The 12,170-nt window shown below is 41.3% G+C and overlaps 1 protein-coding gene across 1 annotated transcript in view; it reads right to left on the reverse strand.

The window, feature by feature from the left end:
• Positions 1-2,542: 2,542 nt before the first annotated feature.
• LOC133572178 (diacylglycerol kinase zeta-like) overlaps positions 2,543-12,170 on the reverse strand; it is an 18,459-nt gene continuing 8,831 nt past the window's right edge. Inside the window, exons 8-27 of the mRNA XM_061924966.2 lie at positions 11,438-11,554; positions 11,300-11,371; positions 11,122-11,223; positions 10,968-11,050; positions 10,815-10,875; positions 8,823-8,936; positions 8,617-8,751; positions 7,927-8,005; positions 7,487-7,542; positions 7,356-7,418; positions 7,220-7,293; positions 7,041-7,152; positions 3,907-4,106; positions 3,668-3,768; positions 3,503-3,594; positions 3,380-3,434; positions 3,271-3,311; positions 3,060-3,202; positions 2,943-2,983; positions 2,543-2,842 (exon numbers count right to left, since the gene is read on the reverse strand). Coding sequence (XP_061780950.1) covers positions 2,766-2,842; positions 2,943-2,983; positions 3,060-3,202; positions 3,271-3,311; positions 3,380-3,434; positions 3,503-3,594; positions 3,668-3,768; positions 3,907-4,106; positions 7,041-7,152; positions 7,220-7,293; positions 7,356-7,418; positions 7,487-7,542; positions 7,927-8,005; positions 8,617-8,751; positions 8,823-8,936; positions 10,815-10,875; positions 10,968-11,050; positions 11,122-11,223; positions 11,300-11,371; positions 11,438-11,554 — 1,818 coding nt within the window. The 3' untranslated portion in view covers positions 2,543-2,765. The remainder of the gene's footprint in view (positions 2,843-2,942; positions 2,984-3,059; positions 3,203-3,270; positions 3,312-3,379; positions 3,435-3,502; positions 3,595-3,667; positions 3,769-3,906; positions 4,107-7,040; positions 7,153-7,219; positions 7,294-7,355; positions 7,419-7,486; positions 7,543-7,926; positions 8,006-8,616; positions 8,752-8,822; positions 8,937-10,814; positions 10,876-10,967; positions 11,051-11,121; positions 11,224-11,299; positions 11,372-11,437; positions 11,555-12,170) is intronic.

Genomic DNA, 12,170 nt, shown 5'->3' on the forward strand with positions numbered 1-12,170 from the left:
TAATTGAGTAAAAATGCATGTGTTTGTGAACAAGTGAATTAAGTTAAAAAGTCATAATTTGTGAACAAATTAATTGAGTAAAAGGGCATTTGTTTGTGAACAAGTGAATTAAGTTAAAAATGCCTTAATGTGTGAACAAGTGAATTAGGTTGGGGGGGGGATCATAATTTGTGAACAAGTGAATTAAGTTAAAAAGGTCTTAAGGTGTGATCAAGTGAATTAAGTTAATTTCGTATTCACGTGTAAACAAGTGAAATAAGTTAAAACGTTCTTAATGTGTGAAGTAGTCAATCAAAGTCAAAACGGTTACACAGTCTGAATACGTGAAGTACTTTAAGAATCTACTGCAAAAACAGTAGTCAAAGATTCTCTATATAACAGGACCCCACTGTGGATTTTAAGAAATGTACAGCAAACACAGTAGTCAAAGATCCTTTATATGACAGGACCCCGTTGTGGTGTTTAAGAAATCTACTGCAAAAAACAGCAGTCAAAGATCCTCTATGACAGGACCCTACTGTGTTTTTTTTTTTTTTTAATCTACGGCAAAAACAGTGGTCAAAGATCATCCATATGACAGGACCCCATTGTGTTTTTTAAGAAATCTACTGCAAAAACAGCAGTCAAAGATTCTCTATTTGACAGGAGTGCTCTACTGTTTTTTAAGGACCTAATGCAAAAACAGTAGTCAAAGAACACACGTAAGGTAAGAGAACCTACAGCAAAAACTGGAGTCAAAGATTTTCTTTAAGACAGGAGCATTCTACTGTTTTTAAGGTCCTACAGTACCGCTGAAATAGTAGTCAAAGATTCTTTACAGACAAGAGCACTCTGCTGTTTTTAAGAATACTCTGCAAAAAAAAAAAAACATCAAAGATCCTCTATATAACAAGAACACTGTTGTTATTAAGGAATTATATGCAACAAAATCTAGCTACATATTGTATAAAGGAGTACTTTGTTTAAAAACAGTAGTCAGAGATCCTCTATATAACAGGAGCACTCTGCTGTTGTGTGAACAAGTGAAATAAGTTACAAGGGTCATAATTTGTGAACAATTAAGTTAAATACGTAGGTCTGAATGTGTGAACAGGTAAATTAAGTAAAAACAAATCCTAAGTGTATTAATATAAAAATGATTTAATGTGTGAACAAGTGAATTTAGTTGAAAAAGGTCTTAATGTGTGAATAAATTAATTAAGTGGATTAGGTTTTAGTGTGTGAATATGTAATTACAGGCAGGTCTTAATGTTTGTGAATGAGTGAATCATGTGCTGCAGTGTTGGTCAATGTGTGAACTAGTTCATTGTGTCTTGAAGTGGATGAACAAGTTAGGTCCTAACTGAGATGTGTGAACAAGTGAATTGTTCTCAAAGTGTTTGTGTAAGTGAATTCAGTCTCAATGCGTGAACTAGTAAATAATGTGCTGATTCTTGTGTGAACAAGTAAACTGCATGTTAATAGGGCATGTTAATTGACTTAATTAGGTCCTAATGTGTGAACGAGTGAATTAAATTAATGTAGTCCTAATGTGTGAACAAGTGAATTAGATTAAAAAGTCATAATTTGTGAACAAATGAATTGAGTAAAAAGGCATTTGTTTGTGAAGAACTGAATTAAGGCCTTAATGTGTGAACAAGTGAATTTTTGTTGGGAAAAAACCCATAATTTGTGAACAAGTAAATTAAGTTAAAAAGGCCATCATGTGTGAAAAAGTGAATTAGGTTGAAAAAAAAACAGAATTTGTGAACAAGTGAATTAACTTAGAAATGCCTCAATGTGTGAACAAGTGAATTAGGTTGGAAAAAACTAATCATAATTTGTGAACAAGTTAATTAAGTTAAAAAGGTCTTAACGTGTGATCAAGTGAATTAAATAATTTCGTCTTCATGTGTGAACAAGTGAATTAGGTTCATTAGGTCTTAATGTGTGAACAGGTAAATGAAGTTAAAAAAAATCCTAAGTGTATTAATCTAAAAAGTCCTTAATGTGTGAACAAGTGAATGTGTTATGTGTGAACAGGTAAATGAAGTTAAAAAAAAAAATCCTATGTGTATTAATCTAAAAAGTCCTTAATGTGTGAACAAGTGAATGTGTTACGTGTGAATATGTAATTAAAGATAGGTCTTAATGTTTGTGAATGAGTGAATCATGTGCTGCAGTGTTGGTTAATGTGTGAACTAGTTCATTTTGTATTGAAGTGGATTTGTGTAAATGGTGCGTGAATTACTTAATAATACGTTATAATGTGTGAACAAATTAATTTGGTCTTCAGGTTTGTCAAAAAGTGAAATACCCGTTGAAGTGCTATGGCTTGCTTAATCAATTCTGTGAGTTTAGTGTGTGAACAAGTAAATAACGTGTAAGTGTGTGAAGGAGTTAGTGTGCCTATTACATGTGAACAAGTGAACTGTGGTAAGTCACTGTGGCTAATTGTGTGTGAAAGAGTAAAATGATTGTGAACAAAACATGTGTAAGTTCATGAGTGGCAAATGTATGAACAAGTAAATTGTGTTAATTAATGACGTGATGAATGACTGAATCATTGGCATCCATTTTTAATTAAAGTTAAACTTAATTGAATCATTCAAAGGATAAATAATGTACACAAAGGGAGTTCTCCTTACTTACCTATACGGTTTCATAATTAAATGTGAAATATAATGTTTAATAACAATGTTTATTATTACGATTAAAACATGTTCCATGACATTAGCTTGAGTTGGCATGCGTGACATCACTTCCTGCTGAATGGACATTTAAGATTATACGAGATCGGAAACGTCGTCCACTGGCGAAAGCGTCTTAGGGTGAGTGTGGACGCACGCCATCGTGTCCTCTTCTAGAAACCAGAGACAATGAGATCAGACGCCATCATGTGTTTTGATTGGCGTCAACAGGAAGAAGAGGAAACACTTCCTTTGTTATAGGAAGATGTGTACCTTCATCATCAGTGTGAGGCGAGGCGACGTCGCCCGAAGAGCTGGCGAGAGAGAAGACGGACGCTTGTTAAGGCGAGAAAACTACTGAGGGGCGTGGCTAATGAAGAAAGAGAACACCTGCAGAGGAGCTGGTCCTGGCGCTCGTCGGGGTGCACCAGGTCAGGCATGATGGGCGGGGCCAAAGTCTCCTCGATGACGATCTCCGGGTCCAAGATGTAGAGCTCGTCCTGGCAAACGTCGCTCACCAAGTTGAGGTGCTCCTGGAAGACACTTCCTGTTAGCGTTCGGACAGGGGGCGGGGCCACCCCAACCGCCCGCCATGTCGTACCTGAGCTCTGTCGATGCGGTAGAAGCGGTCGGCGGTGGTACCTGAAAAAACAAACATGGCTGTCAGTCGCCGGTGGGGGAGACGAAGGCGCAGCTGAAAGTTAACGCACAGTCCAGGAAGCACCAGTTGATTGACAGCTTGTCGCTCGCCGCGGCCGCGCCTTCCTGAGGAGACAGGAAACACACTTGACACTTCACACTGGCGTGCAAGGCCACAAGTGTCCGAGTCAGACCTGGTCCGAGTCGTTGTGAAGACGCTGGATGAGGAGGCGACACGTCTCCAGGTCGCTGTCCCCGGGCACACTCACCACGCCCAGAGGCACCGCTGCACCAACAGAGTGTCACCTCCTTGTTTTAGAAGATCTTTGTCATCGTGCTTGATGGATTAGTGGACTCACATGACTCCTTCAGCAGGTCTTTGTCATAATGGAGAGTTTGGTAGGCGGCCATGTTGATCTTGTTTACTTGAACCTCTAGCTTCTCAGGGAGCAGCTGCTGACTACACGCACACACACACACACACACACACACACACACACACACACACACACACACACACACACACACACACACACACACACACACACACATTGACTACCATGATAGCGTGAGGGTAAACGCTAATGACTCCGCCTACTTGTTGAGGTGCGCCAGGGAGAACCTCCTCTTGGACTTCTGGACCATGTTGGCCCGGTTCTTTAGGCTGATGTGGATGACGGAGGGCGCCAGCTTGCACGGCTCACCGTCCACCTGTACGGGGATGACTTTGTTGGTGGTCAGCGTCACCTCCTTGCACTGCTGCAGCCTCTCGCCGTGACCTCCGACCTGCAGCGTGGCCTGGACGCACACACATCACTGGCCTGAGGATTGACATGCTAACATGCTAAGCTACATTGTGCTGTTTCACTGCACTAGTAAGTTGCACTAGTGTGTCACACTGCTATGCTACACTACTAAGTTACACTGGAATGTCACACTGCTATGCTACACTACTAAGTTACACTGGAATGTTACACTGCTATGCTACACGACTAAGTTACACTGGAATGTTACACTGCTATGCTACACTACTAAGTTACACTGGAATGTTACACTGCTATGCTACACTGGAATGTTGCACTGTTATGCTACACTACTAAGTTACACTGGAATGTTGCACTGTTATGCTACACTACTAAGTTACACTGAAATGTTGCACTGCTATGCCACACTACTAAGTTACACTGGAATGTTACACTGCTATGCTACACTACTAAGTTACACTGGAATGTTACACTGCTATGCTACACTGGAATGTTGCACTGTTATGCTACACTACTAAGTTACACTGGAATGTTACACTGATATGCTACACTACTAAGTTACACTGGAATGTTACACTGCTATGCTACACTGGAATGTTGCACTGTTATGCTACACTACTAAGTTACACTGGAATGTTACACTGATATGCTACACTACTAAGTTACACTGGAATGTTGCACTGCTATGCTACACTACTAAGTTACACTGGAATTTTGCACCGTTATGCCACACTACTAAGTTACACTGGAATGTTACACTGCTAAGTTACACTGGAATGTTGCGCTGTTATGCTACACTACTAAGTTACACTGAAATGTTGCACTGCTATGCTACACTACTAAGTTACACTGAAATGTTGCACTGCTATGCTACACTACTAAGTTACACTGGGATTTTGTACTGTTATGCCACACTACTAAGTTACACTGGAATGTTACACTGCTATGCTACACTACTAAGTTACACTGAAATGTTGCACTGCTATGCTACACTACTAAGTTACACTGAAATGTTGCACTGCTATGCTACACTACTAAGTTACACTGGGATTTTGTACTGTTATGCCACACTACTAAGTTACACTGGAATGTTACACTGCTATGCTACACTACTAAGTTACACTGGAATGTTACACTGCTATGCTACACTACTAAGTTACACTGGAATGTTACACTGCTATGCTACACTGGAATGTTGCACTGTTATGCTACACTACTAAGTTACACTGGAATGTTGCACTGTTATGCTACACTACTAAGTTACACTGAAATGTTGCACAGCCTATGCTACACTACTAAGTTACACTGAAATGTTGCACTGCTATGCTACACTACTAAGTTACACTGGAATTTTGTACTGTTATGCCACACTACTAAGTTACACTGGAATGTTACACTGCTATGCTACACTACTAAGTTACACTGGAATGTTGCACTGTTATGCTACACTACTAAGTTACACTGGAATGTTACACTGATATGCTACACTACTAAGTTACACTGGAATTTTGCACCGTTATGCCACACTACTAAGTTACACTGGAATGTTACACTGCTAAGTTACATTGGAATGTTGCACTGTTATGCTACACTACTAAGTTACACTGAAATGTTGCACTGCTATGCTACACTACTAAGTTACACTGGGATTTTGTACTGTTATGCCACACTACTAAGTTACACTGGAATGTTACACTGCTATGCTACACTACTAAGTTACACTGGAATGTTGCACTGTTATGCTACACTACTAAGTTACACTGGAATGTTACACTGATATACTACACTACTAAGTTACACTGGAATGTTGCACTGCTATGCTACACTACTAAGTTACACTGGAATTTTGCACTGTTATGCCACACTACTAAGTTACACTGGAATGTTACACTGCTAAGTTACACTGGAATGTTGCACTGTTATGCTACACTACTAAGTTACACTGGAATGTTACACTGCTATGCTACACTACTAAGTTACACTGGAATGTTGCACTGCTATGCTACACTACTAAGTTACACTGAAATGTTGCACTGCTATGCTACACTACTAAGTTACACTGGAATGTTACACTGCTATGCTACACTACTAAGTTAGACTGGAATATTCCACTGCTATGATACAGTACTAAGTTACACTGGAATGTTGCACTGCTATGCTACACTACTAAGTTACACTAGAATGTTACACTGGAATGTTACACTGCTATGCTACACTACTAAGTTACACTGGAATGTTGCACTGTTATGCTACACTACTAAGTTACACTGGAATGTTACACTGCTGTGCTACACTACTAAGTTAGACTGGAATATTCCACTGCTATGATACAGTACTAAGTTACACTGGAATGTTGCACTGCTATGCTACACTACTAAGTTACACTAGAATGTTACACTGCTATGCTACACTACTAAGTTACACTGGAATGTTACACTGCTATGCTACACTACTAAGTTACACTGGAATGTTGCACTGTTATGCTACACTACTAAGTTACACTGGAATGTTACACTGCTGTGCTACACTACTAAGTTACACTGGAATGTCGAACTGTTATGTTACACTACTAAGTTACACTGGATGCCACCCTACTAGGTTACACCAGTATGTTACACTGCTATGCCACACTACTAAGTTACTCTAGTATGTTACACTGCTATGCTATACTACTAAGTTGCGCTTATTTCTTACACTGCTATCTTACACTACTAGCTTACACTAGTATGTTACTACAATGCAATGCTACACAGGTGTTACCCAGCTATATTACATTGCTATGTTACGTCGCTATAATATTTTCATGTTACACTGTTATACGACCCTATGCGGTTATACTACTATACTAACGAGACTACATTCAACACGATGCAACATAGGCAGCCAGCTGAGTCACTGGGCTAGGCTAAGCTAGTAGCTTCTCTTAGAAACTGGACCCCACCTCTACAGTGACAGAATCATTTCTTACCAGAGAGGTCATGGTGAAGCCGATGACCTCGATGCAGCCGTCATCAAGGCGCTGCGGCTCAAAGTCGTAATTTTCGCCGGGGTGACCCCAAGGCGTCGTCCCAGCACAGTATCTGCAGCACAGTTTAGAGTTAGCAACGTGCTAGCAAAGAGCCACACGACTGACAGATTGGGAGTTACCTGGGGATGTTGAGGAAGAGGAGACACTGGAGCTTCAGCTCCTGGACTTTAGCTGTCAAGTCCACGCCGTCGCACTAAAGACGCACAAAAGCGGTCAGACATAAGCAAAGATGGCGGGACGCTTCTTCCTACTCACCACAACTGTGATGTGCTTGGATAAATCTTTGGAATTCCCACTCAGGAAGTCTGAAAATGCGGTCTGAAACCCACATTAATGTATCAATATATAGATAGATACTATATGTTCTTATGGAAACATGAGCTCACCCCAGCGTAGAATATTTTGTTTCTAAAGCGACTGTTGAACTTTTCAGGGTTGGCCTCTGAAAAAGGAAACAAGAAGTTAGTAGTCAGTCACCTCAGGGCATTCAATCGATCGCAACTGGACTGTTTGGTTTGTCTTGGAAGACGTTTCGTCGCTCATCCGGGTTGGCTTCATCAGTTTGTGCTCATAGACTTATATTGGTAAGATCTAGTCCAGAGGCTAGTGCCAAAACCCGGGGGGGGTGTCCCTGGGCAAGGATGGTTTCGCCCTATCGTAGTGAGAAAAAACAACTGTTTTGATGCAAGCGGCGAAACGTCTTCCAAGTCCAGTTGCGTTCGATTGAATGCCCTGAGGTGACAATGAATGAATGAGAAACTTCATAGACAATAGTCAGTCAGCTGGAGGCGGTCAGTCGGGGTAATGTGATCAAAGATCGACTAACCTCGGGACTCGTGGAAGCCCAGCGTAACGTGAGCGTCGAAGCCTAGGCTGAAGTAGTTGTTGAACACGTCCACGGGGAGCTCCAAGGATAAAATATCATTGTAAGCATCAGTGTTAGCATCTGCGTTAGCATCATTGTCAGGATCAATAATAGCATCGTTGTTAGTATCAATGTTGGCATAGTTGTCAGGATTAATGTTACTATCAATGTTAGCATCAATGTTAACATCAGTGTTAGCATCCTTGTTAACGTCAATACTAACATCATTATTAGCATCAGTGTTAGTATTATTGCTAGCATTAATGTTAGCATGATTATTAGTATTAGTGTTAGCATCATTTTCAACATCATTGTTAACGTCAATATTAACATCATTGTTAGCATCAGTGTTAGCATTATTTCTAGCATCATTGTTAGCATGATTATTAGTATTATTGTTATCATCATTTTTAACATCATTGTTAGCATAATTTTAGCATCATTGTTAGCATCAGTGTTAGCACGATTGTTACCATCAATATTGGCATCATTGTTAGCATAAGTGTTAGCGTCATTGTTAGCATCAGTGTTAGCATCATTGTTAGCATCAATATTGACATTATTGTTAGCATCATTGTTAGCTTTAGTGTTAGCATCACTGCTAACATCAATATTAGTACCGTTGTTGTTCTAAGCGTGACCTTGACTGACCTTGTTGGCCTGATGCTCGTCGCTTTCCTCGCAAAGTTTGTTGACCTCCACGCGTACGTTCCAGCGGTCCAGCTGAACCACGTTCCCGTCCTCCACGTGGGACAGGATTTTGGCGAGGGGCTCGTCCGTGTAACCCTGCGAGGACGAGTGCGCGCATCAACAGAGCGTCGCTATGACGACCGGGGCGGCAGGACAAGACAGCTCACCCCTCCCCAATTGAGGGTCCTCGCCAAGTCGTTTCCTGTTCCCAGAGGAAGGACGGCCACGGGTGGTTGGGGGACGAGCTTCTGCTGGTCCAACACGGACAAGATCCATCCCACCTGCACACACCCAATATATGGTTACGTGTTTATCTTTGCTGTACTTTCTATACTGCAGTATTATGTTACACTGATATATTGCTATACCACAATACTAAGTTACACTAGTATGTTGCTGTGCTATACGACACTATTAAGTGCCAGTAGTGAATTACACTGCAAAACTACACTACTGGGTTACGCTGTTATATTAAATTACTATGCCACACTACTAAGTTCACTGCTATGCTACACTACTCGGTTACACTAGTAAGTTACACTGCTATTCTACACTACTAAATTACCCCGTTATGTAAAATTGCTATGCCACACTACTAAGTTACGCTGCTATGCTACACTCCTAAATTACACTTGTAAGTTACACTGTTATGCTACCATTCTAAGTTACATTAGTGAGTTACACTGCTAAACTACACTACTAAGTTACATCGTTATGTTAAATTTCTACGCCACACTACTAAACTACGCTGCTATGCTACATTGCTAGATTACATGAGTGAGTTACACCGCTAAGCTACACTACTAAGTTACATTCGTATGTTGAATTGCTTTGCCACACTACACTACCAAGGTACACTGCTATGCTACACTCCTAAATTTACACTGCTATGCTACCCTACGAAGTTACATTAGTGAGTTACACTACTAAGTTACACTTCCAGATTAAGCCGGTAGCGGGGAGCGCTCTGTCCCCTTCTACCCCTGCCCCAGCCCCTCCTAGGTTCCTGGAGAATGGCGAACGGGTGTGGACGGTCAAGGAAATCCTCAGGGTCCGTCATCAGGGTAGGGGGCTCGTATTCTTGGTCGACTGGGAGGGTTATGGACCGGAGGACAGATCTTGGGTGCCGGCCTCCTACCTTGCCGATCCCTCTCTTCTTGAGGATTTCTACCGTGCCAACCCCGATGCTCCCAGTCGCTCGTAGGGAGCCTCGCCTCAGGAGGGGGGTACTGTCACTGCTAGACTTTTGACAATAACAAGAAAGTTTGATCATATTAAGCCTATACTTGCTCACCTGCACTGGCTTCCTGCTTCTTGATCATCCTGACCAATTTTCTCTCAGCAGCAGGTAATAGCTTGTGTTTTCTTCCTGATCGTGGCAGTGACAAAGCTGTGCCATGCACTTTATACTTACGAACAATTGTCTGCACAGTTGCTCTTGGGATCTTAAGCTGCTTTGAAATGGCTCTAAGTGACTTTCCTGACTTGTTCAAGTCAATGATTCGTTTTTTCAGATCTGTGCTGAGTTCCTTTGACATTCCCATTGTTGCGTTTGTAACCGAGTCGAATGACTGCATCACATGAGCCCTATTTAAACGGGCTCAGAGAAGTCAACCGGTGTCGTCAATCATGATCACTCACATGAAGTTAAGAGGCCATGCCATGAAGCTAATTTGATTTGACTTTTAACTTTTCTACATCACCAAAATGTTGCTGTATGTATACTTTTGACCCAGCAGATTTGGTCACATTTTCAGTAGATCCATAAAAAATTCATAAAAGAACCAAACTTCATGAATGTTTTTCGTGACAAACAAGTATGTGCTCCAATCACTCTATCACAAAAAAATAAGAGTTGTAGAAATTATTTGTAACTCAAGACAGCCATGACATTATGTCCTTCACAAGTGTATGTAAACTTTTGACCACGACTGTATATATACAGTATATATACTCACATATTTGGTCCTTTCCTCTTTCTTACACTGTTATACTACATAGCTTTGTTACACCTCTACTGTATTCTAAACTGCTATTCTACAGTGCTATAGACTGCTATGTTACGTCGCTATACTACACTGCTAAGTTACACTGCTATACTACACTGCTAAGTTACACTGCTATACTACACTACTATATACTAAAGCACTTGTGCTCACCGTGCCGTCGCCGCCACACACCAGGATCCTTAAATTGGGAACTTTAGCAAAAAGCTCCAATCTGAAGAAAACAAAACAAAAAACAAAGCTTTTTCAAGTGGCAGAGAATATTTCAGGACAGAGTTCAAAGGTCATGCAGTCCACATGTCTCACCCCTGCTCAGGTCCTCCTCTGGTCAGGTCAAACACCTGTCGAGGGTTCAGGTACCACATGAACGACTTGATTATTTTGGCGCCCTGTCGGTCACAAATACAGCTTCAGACAACGCATCATGTGACGCATCATGTGACGTTCAGTCATGTTCAACCTGATTTCCGCCGCTCTTGGGGTTGACAAACACCAGTAGGGGCTTCATGAGATGAGAGGGGCGGGGCTTGATCAAGAAGGGCTTCCAGCGGCCATCTTGGAGCTAACACATCAAGCACAGCAGGTATGCTACATACTAATACAGCTAATCCAAACAATAGGTGACACCACGCCCTGACCTCTGCTGCCTTCTTGTTGGTCTTGTTGACTTTTAACGACGTCTTTTTCTTCTTGCTCGACTTCAGCGACGACTACGAGACACGCAACATATCGCACGTCGTGTTTCTCTCCGTCCGTCGGTGTGTGCGAACACCTACCTGAGGGCGCCTCACTCGCAGGATCCACGTGGGCGGGATGATGACGGCGGCGTGGGCGCCAAGTGAGCAGAACTCTTCGATGTGTTGCAGCATGAAACACGTCACCTTGTTGTGGTACTGAAACACACAATGCTGCATCATCATCATTAGCCTGCGCATGCTAGCTCGGTAATGCTAACTAATTGAATGTAGCTCTATAGAAATAATGACTAACCAGAGGGTTCAGTCCGTTTATTTCATTCCACTTAAGATAACTCAAATAGCTTTTGATTACATTTTCAGGAAATGTCAGAAATTGGACAAGGAACAAGTGATTACATTGTGGATTTAGGATTTTTCAAAGATTATTTACTAGTATTACTGCTATTGGGCCTGGTAGAGGTCTCCACTCTCCAAGTGCTTTTCTAATGTTAGAATTTAAATTTTAACAAGTGAGTTGTATTTTTTTGTCCACCAGATGGTACTACTTTTACCCATTCAAAGCATGCAGCTACATTTACACCATTGACTGTTTTTGTTAATTGTTTTAGTTAGTAAAATGATCACTATTAATGATAGATACACTAATTGTGTAAATGTGGTAGATACATATACACATTGGAACCTCGATTTAAGAATCCCTCTATTTGCGAACTTTTTTGATTTACGAACCTTTAGATGGAGCCAAATGTACCTCTGTGGGCAAACTATGTCTTGGTGTACGAACGTTTCATTAATTAATTAATTTCTTGTG

Source organism: Nerophis lumbriciformis, linkage group LG29 (assembly GCF_033978685.3).
Source record: "Nerophis lumbriciformis linkage group LG29, RoL_Nlum_v2.1, whole genome shotgun sequence".
In the NCBI taxonomy this organism is placed as follows: Eukaryota; Metazoa; Chordata; class Actinopteri; order Syngnathiformes; family Syngnathidae; genus Nerophis; species Nerophis lumbriciformis.